This window comes from Acomys russatus, chromosome 22, assembly GCF_903995435.1.
Source record: "Acomys russatus chromosome 22, mAcoRus1.1, whole genome shotgun sequence".
Classification (NCBI taxonomy): Eukaryota; Metazoa; Chordata; class Mammalia; order Rodentia; family Muridae; genus Acomys; species Acomys russatus.
Genome location: NC_067158.1, coordinates 24,334,151 through 24,354,535, shown reverse-complemented (window position 1 = coordinate 24,354,535; position 20,385 = coordinate 24,334,151). Strand labels below are relative to the sequence as shown.

At 52.9% G+C, this 20,385-nt stretch overlaps 2 protein-coding genes across 5 annotated transcripts in view; one reads left to right on the top strand and one right to left on the bottom strand.

Annotated features, from left to right (window-relative positions):
- The window catches only part of Pisd (phosphatidylserine decarboxylase), a 47,611-nt gene extending 42,864 nt beyond the window's left edge, over nucleotides 1-4,747 (top strand). For 2 of the 4 annotated variants that reach the window (XM_051165302.1, XM_051165303.1), the window contains exons 2-7: nucleotides 478-643; nucleotides 2,079-2,315; nucleotides 2,524-2,662; nucleotides 2,879-3,022; nucleotides 3,286-3,446; nucleotides 3,964-4,747. In XM_051165302.1, the coding sequence (XP_051021259.1) occupies nucleotides 478-643; nucleotides 2,079-2,315; nucleotides 2,524-2,662; nucleotides 2,879-3,022; nucleotides 3,286-3,446; nucleotides 3,964-4,188 (1,072 nt within the window). In that variant the 3' untranslated portion in view covers nucleotides 4,189-4,747. Of the gene's footprint in view, nucleotides 1-435; nucleotides 644-2,078; nucleotides 2,316-2,523; nucleotides 2,663-2,878; nucleotides 3,023-3,285; nucleotides 3,447-3,963 lie in introns of all 4 variants that reach the window. The other 2 variants (XM_051165301.1, XM_051165300.1) reach the window with 2 other exon arrangements.
- A 15-nt stretch (nucleotides 4,748-4,762) lies between these two features.
- The window catches only part of Sfi1 (SFI1 centrin binding protein), a 42,500-nt gene continuing 26,877 nt past the window's right edge, over nucleotides 4,763-20,385 (bottom strand). Inside the window, exons 9-25 of the mRNA XM_051165299.1 lie at nucleotides 19,871-20,001; nucleotides 18,992-19,073; nucleotides 18,601-18,779; nucleotides 17,993-18,068; nucleotides 17,022-17,098; nucleotides 16,024-16,126; nucleotides 13,655-13,751; nucleotides 10,895-11,055; nucleotides 10,422-10,496; nucleotides 9,589-9,663; nucleotides 9,292-9,468; nucleotides 8,962-9,221; nucleotides 8,168-8,272; nucleotides 7,833-8,019; nucleotides 6,294-6,432; nucleotides 6,108-6,186; nucleotides 4,763-5,568 (exon numbers count right to left, since the gene is read on the bottom strand). Coding sequence (XP_051021256.1) covers nucleotides 5,274-5,568; nucleotides 6,108-6,186; nucleotides 6,294-6,432; nucleotides 7,833-8,019; nucleotides 8,168-8,272; nucleotides 8,962-9,221; nucleotides 9,292-9,468; nucleotides 9,589-9,663; nucleotides 10,422-10,496; nucleotides 10,895-11,055; nucleotides 13,655-13,751; nucleotides 16,024-16,126; nucleotides 17,022-17,098; nucleotides 17,993-18,068; nucleotides 18,601-18,779; nucleotides 18,992-19,073; nucleotides 19,871-20,001 — 2,298 coding nt within the window. The 3' untranslated portion in view covers nucleotides 4,763-5,273. The remainder of the gene's footprint in view (nucleotides 5,569-6,107; nucleotides 6,187-6,293; nucleotides 6,433-7,832; nucleotides 8,020-8,167; nucleotides 8,273-8,961; nucleotides 9,222-9,291; nucleotides 9,469-9,588; nucleotides 9,664-10,421; nucleotides 10,497-10,894; nucleotides 11,056-13,654; nucleotides 13,752-16,023; nucleotides 16,127-17,021; nucleotides 17,099-17,992; nucleotides 18,069-18,600; nucleotides 18,780-18,991; nucleotides 19,074-19,870; nucleotides 20,002-20,385) is intronic.

The following is a 20,385-nucleotide window of genomic DNA, read 5'->3' as shown; positions in this document are numbered from 1 at the left end:
CATGGCACTTCACTTTTGCCTTTCTGGCACCTGTGAGGACAGAACTGTCCTTGGGTCCCAACGGTCCTTAGCATGGGGAGGCTGTGGGTATAAGGCAGATTCTCTCACTTTCCCATTCTGGGTCCCAAGGCGTTTGCTGGGGCCGCTGCTGTCCTTGGAGGGGGTGCTCTACCTTAGAGGTACCCAGGAATTGTGTCTGAACTGCCTTTGTCCTGCTGCTGCCCATTCAGTCAGCTGGGAGGTGGGAGACATTGGGAAATGAGCCCACTAGTCAGGTAGCCAGGCCCCTCTGACTTAGAACCAGGGTTGGTTGGATGGAGTGGACACTGGAATGCCTGCTGGAACTCTGGCTCCACTGGAGGGAGAGGTGGCAGCTCGCCGGGGGTGGGGGTCAGGGGAGCAGGAATGGCACTGGCTGAGGGGGTTGCTCCTCAGTTTCCCTCAGACCCAGGCCACGTGTGGACATGTGCCCTGCAGGTTGCACTTCCCCCAGCTGGCCCTACGGCGGAGGCTAGGCCAACTGAGCTGCATGTCCAGACCCACTCTGAAACTGCGCTCCTGGCCCCTGAGCATCCTCTACTACTTCCTGCCCTTCGGTGCCCTCAGGCCCCTCAGCCGGGTGGGATGGAGGCCCATGAGCAGGGTAAGTGTGAATGGGCCCCTTGGCTGTGGCCCTGCCTAGACAGGCCTGAAGCCGAGGCATGGGGAAGACAGAGAAGAAACGGGTATCAGTGGCTGTACTCTTGGGTAGGTACGTGTGAGAAGGTTGCTTGGTTGGTGGTCCTGGAGGAATTCAGCACTTTGTTGGTGTCATCGGGAGTTCTGGTTTAGGAAGGAACTTACACTGGTCTGAGAAAATGAAGTCGCTCTGACTTATTTAGGCAGAAGAAAGCAGAGAGGTGATTGTCAGAAAGATCCAGTTGAATTCTGGACACCAGAGGGTAATTTAGGAAGTCTGCAGCCAGGCTGAGCCTGTTAGTTGAAATACATGCTTGAAAAGCTCAGGATTGCACAGATGGCTGCCGCAGGCAGGACCTGGCCACCATGTACGTGGAGGGCTGTCTTGCTTTCAGCCTCTTGACAGGCTGGCCCCAAGAAGGAAGCCCTGCTTCTGGGCTCCTGGTAGGCTAGGTAGGCATCACAACAGCCCAAGGGACCGCACCATACACCAGAGCATAGCTGGGGCCACTTGATGTGGTGTTGCTCTGTCCAAGTGGCTGGGGAAGGACTGTTAAAACTTGGAAAAATGCAGCTAGACATGATGGTGCGCACCTTTAATCCTGGTACTCAAGAGGCAGAAGCAGGTGGATCTCTGTGAGTTTGAAACTAGCCTGGTCTACAAAGCAAGTCCAGGACAGCCAGGACTCTGTTACATAGAGAAGTCCTGTCTCAAAAAAACAAGCGAAACCCAAAACTTGGTAAAATATTTCACTAAGCAAGTTGGTGCTGTGCTATGTTGAGACACACAGTAGGGCAGCAGAAGCTCAGGAGTTCTGCAGGACCATCTGGCCAACAGTGGGACTGGTAACTGTCCTCTCGTGCTCCATACTAGAGTGATAACAAAAATTTCTCCGGCTTCTGTGGAGAGCCCATGGGTTTGCTCAGGTGCAGCAGTGTCAGGGTGTGTTGCAGATCTGGGAGTGAGAACAGCATTCTTGCTTCCGATGAAGAGGGCGCTCAGGACTGTAGCTGCCTCGTGCTCTTGGGAGTCTCCTGATAGTCTTTTAGGCTTGTACCACGTCTATTTCCATCCCTCACTTCCCATTTTCAAGACCCAAGTCTGTTCAATCCAGTCACAGTTGGGACTAAGGCAGCTGCTCTTTCATTCTTGCATAGAATAGCAGAAATGATCCAGGTTACATGTGTATCCAGCCCTTGTTTGAGTATTTGGTGAGCAGAGTCTGGTTCCTTCTGAGAGATAGCCACCTCACAAACCAGCCTGAATACTTAGGCTTTCGTAATGGCCTTTCTAGTTTCTCTCTGTCTCTCCCCTCTCTATGTGGGGGTGAGGGGAGGGGTGTATGAAACCACTCCACTCCGTTTGTGACCAACCCAGCCTCCTGCACTGTGGCCTGCAGGTGGCCCTGTACAAGTCAGTGCCAACGCGTTTGCTCTCACGCGCCTGGGGTCGCCTCAACCAGGTTGAACTTCCTTACTGGCTCCGGAGGCCAGTCTACAGCCTGTACATCTGGACCTTCGGGGTGAACATGACAGAGGCTGCTGTGGAGGACCTGCACCACTACCGAAACCTCAGCGAGCTCTTCCGGCGTAAGCTGAAGCCTCAGGCGCGGCCTGTCTGTGGCCTGCACAGTGTGGTAAGGCCTGGCCCTTGTCTCGGTTCTTCATTAGGAAATGAGACCTTTGTCTGCCTTTAAGCCAGGCTTAGCAGCACCACATTGGCTCTGGCCCTCTGGGATGCTCCCTCCTGTCCTATAGGCCTCTAAACCTGGGCTCCCTGGATGCTTGGCAGGTGGCAGAGTTCAGGAACACCCCTCCTTACCATCAAACTTCTGCCTCCTCCAGATCAGCCCATCAGATGGCAAGATCCTCACCTTTGGGCAGGTGAAGAACTGTGAGGTGGAGCAGGTAAAGGGCGTAACCTACTCCTTGGAGTCGTTCCTGGGCCCTCGAGCCTGGACAGAGGACCTGCCCTTCCCTCCAGGTGGGTCACTGCTTAGTTAGGGTAGACATCAGAGGCTAACAAAGGGCAGAGGGGGCAGAGGGAATACAAAAAGGCTGGGGAGGCTTTAGGGCAGCAGGCTGGCAAGGAGCCAGGAATCCTCACTGGAGCCTCCAGCTAGGCTGCATGTAGGCCATGTACCAGCTGCTCACTGGAGCTTGTCAAAGAACCAGGCCTTCTCTGTACTCCACTCCACAGCCTCCCGTGACTCCTTCAGGAACCAGCTGGTCACCCGGGAAGGGAACGAGCTCTACCACTGCGTCATCTACCTGGCCCCGGGAGACTATCACTGCTTCCACTCCCCCACTGACTGGACTGTCTCGCATCGGCGACACTTCCCAGGTATGCCTAGGGCAGGTTGAGAGTGGGAGATGCCTCTGTGGGCATTAGAGGCCCTTGGACTTTTGACTTGAGAGGACTGTGCTCCCTCCCAGCTGGTGGTGTCAAAGCCAGGAGATGACCACATGAGGCTGGCTGGCTATAGGCAAGGGTGCTTGGAGTCCTGCTTAGAATCTGGAACACTGAGTCCCCGTGCCTCTCTGGCCGTTCAGATGTGAACACACCAGGCATTGAGCACAAAGTGGCACGTTCTCCTGTCTCCTTAGGTTCCTTGATGTCCGTGAACCCTGGCATGGCCCGCTGGATCAAAGAGCTCTTCTGTCACAATGAACGTGTGGTCCTAACTGGGGACTGGAAACATGGGTTCTTCTCGTTGACAGCAGTGGGAGCCACCAACGTGGGCTCCATCCGTATATACTTTGACGGAGTGAGTAGAGCCCACAGCCCAAACTTCTTGGATCCAGCCAGATCTTTGGGGCTTATAAATGTTGTGGTGGGGGAGAGGTGTTCCAGCTCTGGCCAGGCTGGCTCAGCGGAGCAGCTGCTCTGTAGGTACCAGCCAGCTCAGCCCCCCCGTCCCTGTTGCCACTCACCTGCCTAAAGATGGCTGGGAGGCCAAGGACCAACTCTACTCCCAGCACACCGCTTCTGCCAGGAGCATGTCAGAGACAAAGATGGAACACGAAGGAGGGGGTGAGAAATTGTGGCACCCACTCTGCCTTTTTAGGGGCTACTAACTGCTGCTGTGCTAGCCTTGCACTATTTATGCTTGGAGGAGACTTGGCCTGGCCCCTGCCCCTTGGCCAGGGCACAGCAGATGTTCGGAGTGTTGATTAGTGACAGGCCCTTTGCCCTGAGATGCTGTGTCTGCCACCTCTGAGCTGGGCGGGGCAGAGTTGAGGTCAGGCAACAAGACTAATTAACCTTTTCCTTCTTGCCCCTAGGACCTGCACACAAACAGCCCCAGGTACAGCAAGGGTTCCTACAATGACTTGAGCTTTGTAACACATGCCAACAAGGAGGGCGTTCCCATGCGCAAGGGCGAGCACCTGGGCGAGTTCAACCTGGGTTCCACCATTGTCCTCATCTTTGAAGCACCCAAGGACTTCAACTTCAGGCTGAAGGCAGGGCAGAAGATTCACTTTGGGGAAGCACTGGGCTCTCTCTAGTCCTTTAAGTTGTGGTTGCCAAGAATCTTTCCACACAGGAACATGAGGGTCTTCAGAGGAGCCCCCGCCTGTCCGGGTGAGGGGCGCTGTGGGGCTGACCTTATAGGACCTGAATGATTTGTTCCTGCCTGTCCAGAGGTGCAAAGGAGCGGTTCTGGATCTGTCAGGGCCCAGCCCCTTTACAGAGTGTGGGTGGGTGTGATCTGACCTCAAAATTACTTCCAAAAGGTTTTTTAAGATTCTGTGTAAGCTGGAGACCTTCTATCTCCTGGCTGTGTGTTGTGAGAACGGTTATGTCCTCCACACCCCTAACTGTGCCTCCCGCCTGTCTCAGGGCCATCTGTTCGCCTCTTCTGCTCACACTGGTCTCTCTGCCTGCTTTCACTATACACAGGGTGAGGTGCCTCCTTGGCACAGAATGGATCCACTGTCGTCCTAGAGCAAGCCATGGCCTTCATAACTGCTTTTTGTTCCCAAATTCACTTGTCTGCTTGCTGGAGAAGTAAAATCACTTATATGTTGCTGAATGTATTGTCCTAGACTCTGCCTGTGTCTTCTGAAGACAGTGACTAACGGTGTAGACCTTTGTAGTCCTCAGGGGCTGACCTTCCAAAGCTGGCTGAGTCCTTTTGTTGGCAGGCAATACCTGACTTCCCTGGTAGAGTCCAGAGTCAAGGGGCAGGTGGAGGCCCAGCCCGGCAGGAAGTAGGGGACATGCTGCTATTGGTCCAGGGGCTGTGTTGGAGGTGGACAGCATGGTGATCGGTGCCTAGAAAACCAGTTCCAAGTGGCTGTGAGGGATGCAGGCCATGGGAAACCCAATGGTAGGGACAAGGCCAGATTTCATGTTGATCTTGGGAACGCCATGAATTTCTCTGCAGGAGAAGTCATTGAACTTTGTCAACTGTATCAGTAGTACAGTATTTTGTATGAAAAGTAGGAGACTTCTGAACAGTAATTCATTTAATTATAAGACATTTTGAAATTAAAAACATTGAAAACTGTTGTAGCAGCTTTGTATTCTTTTGTTGAAAGTAATCTATGGCCCCTTATGAAAGATAGCCCCTGGTCCCAGAGGCGAGCCACTAGCACAGAGCCTGTCTCAGGGCCCGAACACGAGCAATGCATGTCACAGTGGGCTGCCGCTGGGCCTGGAGCTCCTCAGCCAGCTGCTGGATCTGTAGTTCCACCTGGGAGCAGGGGAGGGACAAGTCAAGCTCAAAGAAGTGCAGCACAGGGGCTGACCCAGGGCCTGACCCAGGCCTTACCTCCTCCAGTTCTCTTTTCACCTGCTGTTCTAGATCCAGGTCCGCAGACCGGGGCTCCTCCTGGCTTAGCTCCAGCCATCTCCGCAGGCTGTTGGCTTGTCGCTGGTATGACCTGAGAATGGGGACACTGCTGCCTACCGGGCTGGGTTCTTGGTATAGCCTCAAGGAGCCCTTTCCGGCTTAAAGAGGCATAATAGCTAACACTGAAGAGCCACAGCAGAGACAGTGGAAGGCTCCTGCTCTAAGCTGCAGATGATGGGTGAGGAGAGCAGTGCTCTCCTGTCCTTCCCAGCAAACAGCAGCTCAGGTGGGCCCGTGTGAAAACTGCTCTGTCCCTATTTAGGGACCAGTCTTTCACACAGGTCTCTGAAAGCTGCTGTATGTCAACTAAGCACTGGGGTTATGGTTGCTGGGTGGGTAACAACCCAGGCAAGTCCTGCTGGGCTTTATGTACCCTCCAAATGGAAAGTAGGGCCTCCAACCCTAGGTGGGGCCAACTTGGCCCTCCCTAGAGGGGACAAAGGTGCCACAGGACACTCACACCAACCCCCTGAAGTGAGTCATAACACAGTAGGGTCCCAGCCCTCGCCAGGGGGAGCCACCTGCCACAGCTCCCCCGCTGATAGGTCCCAGGGCACCTGGCGGCCTCACCGAAGGTTCTGCTTGGTGCTCTGGTAGTGCTCTAACTGCCGCTGAATCTCCTCTAGCTCAGCCTCAAGCTCTGCGTGGCCTGCAGCAATGGGAAGATAAGCTCCGCCTTGCCTGCCATCCCCTGTAAAACCACGGAGGCTGGCGGAGCTCTGGTGGGAGGTGACCCCAGTGCTTTGACCTATTTACCTGTAGCCTCGGGGCCACATCCAGGCCTAGTTCTGGCGCTTGTGGAATCTCCAGTGAGGAAGAGATGGGAATTGGGGCCCCTGGTTGGAGATGGGCACACCCAAGGTTGAAGTCCAGAGATGCTGGGCTTAGCTGACACCTGTAGAGGAAGAAAGGATGGATGCTGAGCAAGGAAGCTCTGGGACTCTGGGAAGTTGAGTTCTGTCCCCAAATCACTGCCCACTTCGCCTTGCAGTGGCAGAGGGTGACTGGCCAGCACACAAAGCCTTGCCCTGTTTTGGATGATGACATACTGAGAGAGTCCCATGATCTCCACTATTGAGTGCTACCCCCATGTAAGATGACTCCTCGTGCTGCCCAGTGAGACAGCAGCAGTGTCTGCCCTTCCCCAGCCGTTCACCTCCCTCTGCTCAGCTAGCTAGCTTAGCTCAGCCTCAGGGAAGAGTGATCCAGGGCACATCGCTTCCCACCACTCCTGCACCTCCAAGTCTTCTCTCCTGGGACAGTGGACATGCAGCTATTTTCAAATATTTGTTTGTTTACTTATTTACTAAGGCAGTATTGCTGTGTGGCCTAGGCTGGTTTTGAGCTCTCTGTTATCCTGCTTCTACCTCCTAAGTGCTGGCGTTAGGTGTGTCACTTCTGTTACCAACTGTGCATCACCAGAAACTGCCTCCTGCCTGCCGCCTCCACCTGTCCCGAGGCAGCACCAACTTTTAGGAGATGACTCAGTTCTGCCATCTGTTTTCAGGAGCACCCCTTGTACTCTCACAGTGCCTGGCTACCTCTGCCCAGGACCCTCTGTCCTAGGACCAAGTACCTCAGCAAATACTGGACCACACCCATTTCCTTCTTTTAGTAAAATAATTCTTTCTTAAGAAACACTGAATTCTGGGCTGGAGAGATTAGCTTAGAGGTTAAGAGCACTGGCTGTTTTTCCAAACGTCCTGAGTTCAATTCCTAGCAACCACATGGTGGCTCACAACTACCTACAATGAGATTTGGTGCCCTCTTCTGGCCTGCTGGCTCACAGGCAGGCAGAATAAGTGTATAAGTAATAAATAAAAATTTAAAAAGTTAACCCTGGATTCCTTTATTGTCCCTCTCCACACCTATCACAGCAAGTCCTGCCTCACTGTCCCCACAGACTGTCACCCCCATAGTGAGAAGCTACAGACAGCACTAGTATGTCTGCCTGATGATAGCATGGTTTGTGGCTGCCCCACCACTTGGTGGCAAGCCCAAGCCAGATGTGGTGCCCTGTAACAGCCCCTCCATTTCTGCCTCTTCCCACTCCAAGCTTTTACAGCCCACCTGTACCCCCAAGACCAGTGGCCTTGCTGGGAGCCTGCCTGTAAGGTGGTTCTGGTGGTCTCGCCAAACATTTCTCAAGGGCAGGCTGGCCACTGCTGTGTTTTAGGCCTGGTGTGCAGGGCACCCAAGCTGGTCAAGTGACCAAGGAATTCTAGAAAGAAGAGTAACAAGGGTTGGAGGAAGAGCGCCAAAGGTGAGTGAGTGGCAGGCCTGGGGAGGACTCACCTCTGCAGTGCCTCCCACTCCACGGGGCAGGAAGGAGGAAGGAGGCAACAGCTCCAGGCCTGGACTTGCTCTAGGAGGCAGTTTCGGACCAGGAACATTCAACGGGACCACCGGTAGGAAGGGCCTCGTCAGGGAAAGGCCTCCTGCTGGAGCCGTGCTTTGACCCTTTTCTAGGGGTTTCTCCAACCTGAGCAGAAGGCAGGCAGAGGCAGATAACACCATGGAACCTTTCTCTGGGTTAAAGGTGCCATACATCCAACAAAATATAGGAAAATATAGGTAGGACCTGGACACAGAATTCGGTGCTTCTGGGGACTCACAACCATGTCACTTACTGCTGCTCCCCAACAGTGCACCACCCTGGGGACCTCGGGCTCCTCGAGTGCTCCAGCAGGAAGGATGGGCGTCGTGGCTGCTTCCGTGATAATCGGGCCTCCTTGCTGGAGAAAAAGAGTCTGTGCCTTGGACTGACGGTCTTCAGGGGACCTGAGCTCTACTAAGGTTCAATCCTTGCCATTTCGCAGGGAGAATCAAGGGCAGCATAAGCTTGGGGTCCCTTCCTAGTCTGCCTGACGCGTGGGTGCTAGAGTACGGCCTGTTTCTTTTGACTTGCACAGCAGGCTGACAATATGGTGTCCTTTCCTATCAGAAGGGAGCAGCCTCTGAGCTACTCAGAGTCCTGCCAAGGTTAGGGACGAAGGGGACAGCAGGAAAGGATGGGGACTGGCCTGGAACACTCTACCCACCATGAGTTCTGAGGCTCAGTGCTGGTGACTCTGGGAATGACAACTGCCTCAGGAAGGGTGGGGCACACAGGGCTGAGGAAAGCCATCCAAGGGGGTGGATCAGGTAACCACAAAAAGTGGAGCTTCTGACAGGGAGGGAGGGAGCCTGCAAGCCTAAGGCAAGGCATGAGGGCATGACTGCTGGGCATCACTGAACATTGAAAAGCAGATGTCACACTGCCTCCCAATACCCTGAGAAGGATGGGCTGACAGGCCTCTGAGCAGCACTGATGTGACAAGGCTGTGGTGCCCTCATCTTGCCCTTCCCAGGGCTGTTTGTCCCTCATGTATGCTCCCAGCTTCTGCTCCAGGCCTAGGGGCATAGGGAAGCACAGACCACTCACAGCTCTCGGCAGCAGGGCTCCCCAGCAGCTACTGCCAGGTGGCTCAGGAATCCCTGGGATGGAGGAGCTCTCAGCTTCTTGGTCTCCAGGGTGGCATCCCCAGCCTCGGCAGCCACCCCAGAGAGAAAGGAATCCTTAAAGGTCACTCTCCTGCTGAATGTGACGGGTGCTGGTGGCTGAGACGTCCTGCCTGGGCCCAGTGCCTGCTTTTTCCAGAGCTCAGCGCAGCGGCGGACTGTACAATGGAGGCTGTGGGCTGCCTGCAACATGGCTTCTCATCAGCCTTTGCCTGCACTGCCCTGCCAGCTCCCCACCGGCAGCCTTGCTTACCTGGACCTGCTGCTGGGCCTGCAGCTGCTGCCGAGAGGCCCTCAGACCAGCTGCGAAGCGCAAGAGCCGCGTGGCACCCTCCTGTAGGAGCTGCTGCTGGTAGGCGTGCATGGCTCGTTCCAGCCGGCCCTTCTTCCTCCTCTTCTCAAGCACAAAGCCCAGCCATGCAGTCCACACCTTGGAGAAGAGAAGGCAAGAGGTGGAGCTCAGTCTTCCATGTGTGCTCCCAAGCCCCCGGCCCACAGAGCAGCCCATGAAGGCAGGAGTAGCTAGGGAGTTGTAGAACCATTACCTTACCTTGGCCTGCAGTGAGAAGGCCCAGAACCACAGGGCCCGGGCTGTGCCATGCTGCTCTTGCTTCCTGGATGCCAGCTGTGGGCCAGAAAGACTGGCTTACTCAGAGAAATGCACAGGTAACATGGCAACGGCTGTTCCCAGTGCACCACCTCTAGCTAAAGCATCTGCCTCCTTCTACAGGGAAGGGCTCAGGCCCTGGCGTCATCCCGGTGGTGAGGTATTGACAGTAGACAAAAGGAGGCATGCCAAGAGCAATCGGGGCGAGCAGAAGGAGCCAGCAGCGTTCCCAGAGCAATGCTGTGGGAGTTGGGAGCAGAGCTGGGAGGCTCCAGCCCCGAGCAGGAGTGGCCCATGAACCTGGTACTGCTGAGCAGACTGTGTGTGGCCTTCTGGGTTGTTTGTTGGTTTTGGTTTTTCAAGACAGCGTTTCTCTGGGTATCCCTGGCTCACTATGTAGACCAGGCTGGTCTCAAACTCACTGGGATTCACCTGCCTCTGCCTCCCAAGTGCTGGGATTAAAGGCGTGCGTCACCATGTCCGGCTCGCCTTCTGGTTTTTTATCAGGACCCCAGCCCAGACTTTAAGTTCATCTCACATTAATTTCTGGGCATTATTTCAGTGTGTTTAAGATGACCCTGTAGAAGAAATCTGAATGGGAGAGACTGGCCTTTGACAAATGACATATGAAGGAAGCTGGTGGTGTGGGGTGGAGGCAGCACGAGGATGGAACACTGCGACAAAGACAGCATGAAACACCGAAGTAGCCTTGGGGCTGAGATGGCTCAAAGCAGAAGTCCGAGGCAGTAGGAAAGAAGAGCTACCCTGGTTCCTACCTGTTTCCTCCACTGGCAGAAGCAGGCCCGACCGAGTCTCTGTGCCAGGAGTTGAGCACCTTGTCTCTGCAGAAGCTGGGGAGACAGCAAATGCACAGGGTCAGACCCCACACATTACATCCTAACTCAGGGTCCAGCCCCAGCCAGTGGGGCTCCTGCACGGTGAGGCTCCACCCAGGTGAACATCCTTCTGCCAAGAGTTGTTCCAGATGCCAAGGGCTCCTGCACAGGTGAGGGGGTCTGAACAGCTCCATAGTTTCCTGGGATCTGAAAAGCTAGGGGTTAGGGGAAACCAGATTTTTCTTTGGAGCCGCCTTCTCCCGGGGTGCCTGGAACAGCTCCTGCAGCCTTGCTCCCGCAGAGTCCTCAAGCGTCAGCACCCACACTAGCTGCCTAGAGGTCTGTTTGAAGAACCCCACCCCAAGACCCCTGACTCCTGCAGAACTTGGACAGCAGCTAGCACACTGCCTCACCTTTTTCCTGACACAGCCCAGATGGTATGTCTTCCACTGGGCCATCCCTTCCATCAACAGCTGCCGGCGGTGATGCTGGGCCGCCTGCTCCAGCTGGACTCGTTGCCGGGCTTCACTCTGGCTGCAGAGCCGCCAGCGCTGAAACCAGCTCCGGAGACAGCCTGAAACAGATGGAAACCAGCTGACACTGTATAGGGTTTTCACTCCTAAGTACCATGGTAGCAGGGAATGGTTAGACAGTGGAGAGGCTATGTGAGGTGAAATCAGCCTGTTTGAGGCAGCCCAGGACTCAAGGCCACTGTGTAAAGGCCAGGTCTGGTCATCTTGGTGCTCGGGGAACTGGAACCAGAACTTCTTTTTGCTGCTGCATCCCCAAGCACTGTGCCCATACATGTCCACAGTCACTGCAGGTGTGCCAGGCCCCACAGAGCCACGCCGAGGGCTGCTGGGCCTGTGGGAAGAGACCCTCAGTCCCAAAAGGGAGCTTTCTGCTAGAGCCCAGGCTTGGAGACGGCATAGCCTCATTGTATGAGGCAGGAAATAAAGCTCAGAGAGCGTAGCCGAGAACCTGAGGTGCAGGCCCAGAGGAACCAGGAGAGTGACACAGTGATCTTGTAGCTGTGTCGGCCCTCTGGGTCCCACTGTGCGGAGCCTGCCATGGGGCCTGAGATGTCTGATTCAGGAGGTACTTCTGGCCCATGCTCAGGCAGAGGAGGCTGCAGTCTTGAGCCTTATCTTGGGTGGTCTCCACCAGCGATGTTGCCACATCTTGGGTGCAGCTTTAAGTGTACCTGTCTCTCTAGCTACCACTATTCCATGCCTAAGTAACAGCAGGAAGGCGCTACAGCCCCACTCTAGAGATGATAAAACATACTGAAGGACAGGGGACCCCCTGTGGTCATAATCCAGGTGATGTGATTTTGGGCCTGTTATTTATTTATTGCCTTAAAGAGTAAAGGGCCTCACCCCTCATTAAGGATACATCTTGCCACTGACGGGCATCATTACAGCTACAACAGATGAAAATGCAGAGTTATGGAGCCCAGGCCCAACTGGAACATCTACAAAGCACTCCCACACCTAAGGCTCAGGAGCATTTTGGAAGAGAGGGAGAAAAAGATTCTAAGAACCAGAGGACCAGGAGTTACTGTGTGACTGTGTCCCCTAGTGATATCAGTATGACTGCCCAAATGTGAGCTGAACAAGGATGACACCAATGGACATGTCAAAGCAGATGGGGAAAGCCCACCTGGCCTCCACCCTGTACAAAGAACTGCTTAGGAAACGCTGAGGGCGGGAGAAATAGTCTTTCCCAGGAAAGAGCACACCAATTGGTTTTCCAGCCCCGAAAACACACGCACGAGTGACGAGTGACACTATGCAGAACGAGCAGAACGCACATAATGACAATAAAAAAAGAGGTTGAGACTTGAAAGAGAACAAAAAGTGGTTTGGAGGGAAAGGGAAGGAAGAAATTATATAATTTTAAAAAGAAAGGGGCTGGAAAGATGGCTCAGTGGTTAAGAGCACTGCCTGCTCTTCCAAAGGACCCAGGTTCAATTCTCAGCACCCACATGGCAGCTCACAACTGTCTGTAACTCCAAGATCTGATACTTTGACATCCAATGCATATAGATTACAATTAAATAAAATATTAAAAAAAAAAAAAAAAAAAAAGAAGAAGAGAGTGGAGGGAAAGAGTCAGAGTTCCTCCTGTGTTGTGTTGGCTGGCCTCCTGGCTCCACACTCCTCCTTCCGGCCTTCCGAGTACTGGGACTACACGTCTGTACTGTTAAAGGTCTATTCCTGTGTCTTGTGTACATTCCCCTGAGCAATAACAAGGTGTGGTAGAGATCTTGAAGTCTAATATCAGGCAAGACAATGAGCTTTGTGCCTTTAAATCCTGGCACTTGGGAGGCAGAGGCAGGCAGACACTGTATTGTGTGTTCCAGGACAGCCAGGTCTAAAGAGAAACACCATCTCAAAAACAAACAAAACAAAACAAGACACCAAACCACAAATGCCGCTGCATCCATCTACGGATGGTATTTTGCGCTCAGCCTTCTAAGTCCCTTGTTCCAAGGACCTGCTCTGTGCTATTACCCCTTAAGAAAGCCCCTCAGATAGAGCCGTGTTGATGCTTCATCATAGCAAAGTCAGCATTTCAGGCTGTCATGCACTATGGATGAGCAGCTCTCCAGGAGCTTTCTGGGCTTCTGGCACCAGACAGGGACTACTGAGGTACCCCACCTTGTAGACTGTGTAACCACCCCATCATCCCCACCTCCCTCCCCAGGAAGGCCCAGCTATCGTGCGCTGACTCTATTGGGGCCAAGCTTCAAGGACAAGTCCTGGGTCCTCAGCATTTCAGGTATGATTTATATAATATTATTTTAAAGCTCACTTAATAAATTTATATGCTGGGTGTGGTGGCACACACCTTTAATCTCAGCTTGTTGAAACAGTTATTGAAACAGCAACAAAACATATATATATAAAACACATATCATATATACACATATACACACATATATCACCAAGGAGGGTGACAGCCAGAAGCAGGAAAGCCCAGGAAGGACTCTACCCCAGAACCTCCACTTTCAACAGTGAAATAAATCAGGTCTTGTTTGAAGCCTCCTAGTCATGGGAGTGTCCAAGGAAGTAGCAGGCATAGACAGAGCCTGTGGGGCACAGGGAACCTTGGGAAGTCCTGTGTTCATACTCCTCCCAGCTCTGTTTGTTCCCACAGGCCTCTCTTACCCCTGTCCAGCGCTTTCCGGGCCTCCCTGAGGGCAGCTGCCTCCTTTTGTCGGTAATAGATCTGCACTGACGTAACTTCCCGCCACTGGATCAGGACCTATGGACAGGCAGAGAAAAGAGAGGGGGGATCACCTCATATTCTGACATCAAGGACACCATGACCAGTGGTGGGTCTTCATGAGATAAAACTGAGGGGTTAACAGGTGGCTCTCACACATCCAGGAAGCAGCCTGCCTTCTGCACAGCCCTGGGTTGGGGCTTAGGGCCCCTCACAGGAAGTCTGACAAGTCAGACACTGAGACTGTCCCATCAGGAGGATTTAACCTTCATATTGGGCCATAAGAATTATATTAACCCTGTTATTTGTTAAGCATTATATTCATTTGGTTTCTTTTTCTTTTGTTGTTGTTTTGTTTTTTTGAGACAGGGTTTCACTGTGTAGTCTTGGCTGTCCTGGATTCACTTTGTAGACCAGGCTGGCCTCGAACTCACAGAGATCCTCTGCCTGCCTCTGCCTCCCGAGTGCTGGGATTAAAGGTGTGTGCTACCACCATCTAACATATCAATTCTTTCTTACACAGGAAACCCAGTAACAAAACCCACTGTGGGGTAGTGTGTTGGTGCATACCTTTAACCCCAGAAGTTGGGAAGCAAAGATGAGTGGACAAAAACAGACAAACCCTCACTGCAGGTTTGAGGCCAGCCTGGTCTACATAGTGAGTTCTAGGCTAGCCTGGGCTACATAGTAAGACCCTATGTCAAAACACAAAACCTTTTGTTGTGTACATGTATGTATATGCACATGTATACGGGTGTGGTGGGCCCACAAACCCAGTGTCTCTCTCTGTCATTCCTCATCTCACTCCCCTAAGACAAGGTCTCTGAGGCCACAGCTCCCTGTTTTGGCTAGACAGTGATTCCCAGGAGCCTCTCATTTCACTCCAATCCAGGACTGCTGTTACAGACATACAGTCATACCTAACTTTTATGTGAGATTAGGAGATTTGAACTCAGGTCCTCGTGCTTGAACAGCATGTACTTTTAATCACTGAGCCATCTCCCCAGCACCACTGAACACGCTTTTAATCCCAGCACTCAGGAGGCAGAGGCAGGCAGATGGATATGAGTTCGAAGCCAGCCTGGTCTCCAAAGCGAGTCCAGGATAGCCAAGGCTACACAGAGAAACCCTGTCTCAAAACAAAAACAACAAAAAACAAAACAAACAAAAAACCAAAAAACACATGTAAAGAAGGCAGGGAGCCAGATGAAGGATGGTACCAGCTTCACAGTCATGAGCTCCATTCCTCCGAGTAGTCGCTCTCTCTCTTTGGAGCATTAAACCCAGCCAGATCTGGCCACCTCCTCCCATGACAGAGGCCGGGCTTCAGGTTGTTGTGAGCATTCTGAGAAGAGGCCAGCCTTCACCAAATGTAGCTGTTCTCTCCTCAGGGAACGACACGGTCACCAGCAGGTAGGCCTATGCATGCAGAGCTCCCAGCAATCTGCTTTCTTCCAGAACAGCTGTGACCCGGGGACAGCCTTTGTAACTGTTTCTGTTTGAACCACTTCCTTTGTTTTATTTTTTGGGTTTTTGTTTTGTTTTGGTTTTGTTTTTTGAGACAGGGTTTCTCTGTGTAGCCTTGGCTGTCCTGGACTCACTTTGTAGAGCAGGCTGGTCTCGAACTCACAGCGATACACCAGGCTCTGCTTCCCGAGTACTGGGGTTAAAGGCGTGTGCCACCATGCCTGGCCCTCCACTTCCTTGTATTATGTCCCAATATCACGCTCATCCCTAGAGCAAGGGACCTGCAGGGTATTTCCAATATCCATCCAGCCAAGGAAATGAAGTGGCTGAGCGTCATTTCAAACTATAAATGGCCAGTAACTTCTTGGGTTGCTCCATGCTTTCTTCTTTTAGTTTTTCAAGACATGGTTTCCATGTGTAGCCTTGGCTGTCCTGGAATCACTCTGTAGACCAGGCTGGCTTCGAACTTACAGATATCTGCCTGCCTCTGCCTCCTGGGTGCTGGGGTTAAAGGCGTGCGCCATCATCGCCTAGCTACTCCATGCTTTCCTGCAAGCCTCCAGAGCCGTGCAGCTGGATCGCAGTGTCTCCCATGTGTTACTTGAGGTTAGTGCTGCACATGGGTGGAAAACACTGGTCCTGGGAAGAACTATTTACTTCTTGTATGACACATTTTCATTTTAATTTACAGTGATTCCTAATTCATTAACAAACAAAATACCTACAAATATGCATGTGTGGAAGACGGTTACCTACCCACTCTGGGTGTTCTTATTAGGTGCCAATACCATGTGCTGGCTGGCATGTGGTCCCCAAGCTCCCTGGTGACCACTTTGTACCTCACCTTGGAGCACAGAGTCCTGTTGTAGTGGACTCTTGCTTGAGAGGTTTTTTTGGCCGCAGCCAAACGAGCGATGGTGTTTTCCCTCCAACGATGTAACACCCTCCTGCAAAGACATGGGCCAGGTGAGGACAGCCATCCCGTTTGGAAGGGCCGGGAGGCTTTTGTGAATCACTCTCGCTCTTCCCAACTCCTGAGTAAGGACTCTGTGCCTCAGCGCACATGTTGCAGGGCCCTCAAGCTCTTGTCTCTGCCCAACAGCAGATGCTGAGTATCTGCTCTGTGCCAGGTACTAGGTGGGACCAGGTGGCCAGCGGTACAGCAGGCCATCACTGCATCCTCAGAGGTTGTGTGATAACCAGATGATAACAATTGAGGTGATTCATGGTGAGATAAGAGGTGCATGAACCCCAGCACCTACTTGCTTTCTCACTCTGGTCAGTCTGAGGGACTGGAGTCAGAGGAATGACACTGTGTAAAGTCCACAAGGTCTGTGCCTACACACAGCCAGAACAGCATGTGCTGAACAAAAGCCAAAGGAAGGAAGCACGGGGGCAGAGGGGGCGGTCCAAGTGGGAAAGAGTTAGTCCAGAACTAAGGAGTGCGGGTGGGCATGAGGACCCTCAGTGGTGAGAGCTGTAACTGGTCCCAGAGGGCTGGGAGCTGACAGAGAGAGACTGCAGACTGCAGACAGGACTGGGGATGAAATAATGCTGGAGCCCAAGATGTTAGGTGTGAACCAGGGAGGAACCCAAGGACAAGTGGGGTCTGTGTGGGCCCTGGTGAGGGGTCTGGGTGAGGGCGTCTTCCGGGTTACCCTGCACAGAGCAGGACATAGGGCATGCTGAGGTGGCGGAAGACGCAGGGTTTGCCTTGGGAGAGCCAAAACCACACACTTAGCAGGACTAGGCACTGAGGCCCGCACCTGCATGGCTTGAGGCAGGATTGCCCCCACCCCCACCTCTGACCCCAAGTCTCTTTCCTCAGCCTGAAACACTCACCATAGCAGTTGCCTGTTGTGCTGTCTTTCCCTGGCTGCCACTTCCTGTAGGACACTCCTCACCCTGTCCTGGTAAGCCTGGAGGAGATGAGGAGGACTGGAGGCGACACTCCTTGTACAAGAAGGCCTCGAAGGTGCATTTAGCACAGTGGCTGCCATACCCAGAGCTATCAGAGTGGAGAGAGGCCAAAGGCCCCCATTCGGAGGCCAGTCCCCACCCCCAAAGTAATGGCCCACAAGGCCCAACTCCTGGTTCAGAAACCAGCTTTCCAGGAAGGTCAGCACCCTGAGACACACTTTCTGGGGGTACCTGATATTCTGAGCCTTGTCAGGTCACTCTGGGAAGGAACATAAACAAAGGCCTCCAGAAACCTGCCCTGCCCCAAAGCGGGGAGACCTGGAAGACAGAGCTGCCTCCTACCTGCCACTTCTGTAGAGCCCTGTGAAGCAGAGCATGCTGGCTGTGCTGGGCCGCGCGCCTCAGTTTGTGTTGCTCCTCAGTCCGCAGGGCCAGGCACTGTATACAGAAAAGAGTGGGTACATGGGCCCAAGGCTAGGTGGGCTCGCTGTAGCACACTCTCTAATCTACACTCTGTGAGCTCACATACGGGAAATACACTAATTGAGCCTCAATGTCCTCTATAAATATATACCTCCTAGAGGGGTCGGTGTGTATCAAATGGGCAAGGGCCTGACAGGAATTGCTGGACCGGTGTTGGCTTCAACGTTACACCCTTAGTAGAGTTCCTGACCAGGAACTTCACAATTCAGTTAGTACAGATAAGAACTGACTGACACATAAAGGAAACCTTGAGCCAATCCCTCACAAAAGCCAGCCAGCATGGCCTCACTGCTCCCTTGACAAGACATGGGGTTGGTGGAGGGGCCCATCTGCCTGCTCTGAGTCATGTGGACAAACAGTTCCACCTGTCCAGAGGCCACACCCAGGATGTGCTCACGCCAAAGCCTTACCTCCCGCCACGTGCTCCAGGCCCAACGCAGGAGCTGTGCCGAGTGGAAGCCTGCAGCCCGTGCCCGGCCCATCCTCCTGTGGGGGAACAGAAGCACAGCAGTGTCTAGACCACAAGTGCCTCAGGACTCCCCTGTGCAGCCCCTGGTTCTTGTCCTCACTGAGCTCTGGAAATGAAGGTTCCTCTGAAGAGCTGTCTGATGACCCTCTCCCAGGAAAGCACACAGAAATCCAGAAACTTTCAGGCAACCTCATGAGGATTCAGGAAATGGTAAACATTTCTGCACTAGACACATGGGCTGTATTCACTCTCCCTCACTGTAGCCTTGTGGCCCATACCCTGCCCACTGGCAAGTGTCCAACCACCTGGTAATGGCTCATTAGTCTATGTCCGGCCACTGACCACAGTCGATGGACATGGGTCCCAGGCAGGAAATAGGGTGTATCCTAGTTTCTGAGCATGGGAGCCCAGGGATAGATCTCAAGGTGCTGCCCCTGAATAAAGCTGAATTTCTGGGACACAGAACCAGCTCAAGCTGACAGGACACTTGAAGATGCAGCAACGCTGGTCCTCGGAGGGAAGGAGCTCTGGAGTAGAAACACGACTCACTCTGTCCTGAAGCCTTGGGTGCTTTCCCTCCAGATCCAGAAAGCCTTCCTAAGCAGCCCGCTGTGGTGGTGGGCACAGGCTACGGCCTGCCACTCCCGCTCCTGGTGACAAGCTGCTGCCTGTTGGTGCCACCTGACCCAGAACCTACACAAAAGCTGCCGCTCTGCATGCAGTACAGCCTGAGGCAGGACGGGAAAAACAAACAGTGCAGAATGAGAACAGACCAGCAGCTGCCAGTGAACCGAGCTGATATCACACACTAACATCCAGACCTGACCAGGCTCAGGAGGGTGGCAGGGTGGGCAGGGGTGTGCGACTTCCTGAGGAGCAGCCCAGGACAGGTGTTTAACTGGACCCTCCCTCCAGAATGCACTCAGGGAGAGCTACGCACCATTCTCTCAGCCAAGCGGTTCTCTCGATGCTGACACACCTTCTGCCTCCAGAGAGCAAAAACTTGCTTCTCTAGTGTCTCCCTAAACACATGCAGATGAGAAAAACTCATCAGAAGTCAACCATTTACAAAGACACTCTTGCTTTGTTTGTCTGTTTGAGTGTCTCTGTGTAGCCCTTGGCTGTCCTAGAACTCACTATGTCGACCACGCTAGCCTCGAACTCACAGAGATCTGCCTGCCCGTAACTCCTAAGTGCTGCGATTAGAGATGTGCGCCACCACCTATAACTCCTTGGCTTTTTTAACTCTATGGGTGACTATGGTTCTAAGACAGTGAGTGCTTCTCGACTTTCTAAATGCTGAGACCCTTTAATATAGTTCCTCATGTTGTGGTGACCACAACCTGAAAATTATTTTGTTGCTATTTCATAATTTTGCTACTGTTAGGAATCATAACGTAAAATATCTGGTCTTACGCAACCTCTGACCCCCAAGTTGAGAAATGTTGTTCTAAGACTTCAAAAGACCATGTCTTCTAGGACAGGAGCTCAGCATGTTAGGGGAACCATACAATGTGAGGCTCAATCCAAGCTCTCATTGCTTGGATTGCAACACTGAGGAAACTCAAATAGTGCTCATGGAACAGGCGCAGAGGCATAAAGCACAGCTGTTCTGAAAGCACCTGCAGTAAGGATGGCCCAAGGTGATTGGGGAAAGGTACTGGCTGATCTTTTCTGCTCCACGAGGAAAGGCCCTCATTACCCAGAGGACCAGGGGCTGGGGGCTGGGAAACCAGTAAAGCAAAGCCAAGGCATTCTAATGTCTGCAGTGTTATATCAGAGCTGCCCATCCCAGACACACAGGAACTGCACAGCATACCTGTGAAAACACACTGCTCTTATGTGGAGGGCTCGTCTCTGCTGGTGCCATTGCCAGACTCTGTACCATGTGTGGAAGGCAGCAGGCAGTGTTCTCTGCTCAAAATGACCATCTGCTCTGGCTTGCAGTAACTAAAACAAAATAACAAATGCTCTTTGTGACTGTCCGGAGTCAAACTCTATGGAGAGAAGACTGCTTCTCATACAAGCAGGAACGGAATGAAGATGATGTTTGGTTTTTACCAATTTGCTAGGTTAAAAATGTACCATGAGCGCCGGGTGTGGTGGTGCACGCCTTTAATCTCAGCACTCGGGAGGCAGAGGCAGGTGGATCACTGTGAGTTTGAGGCCAGGCTGGTCTACAAAGTGAGTCCAGGACAGCCAAGGCTATACAGAGAAACCTTATCTCAAAAAAAAAAAAAAAAAATGTACCATGAGTCAGGCATGGTGGCACACTCCTTTAATCCCAGCTCTCAAGACACAGAAGCAGGTGGATTTCTGTGAGTTCCAGGCTAG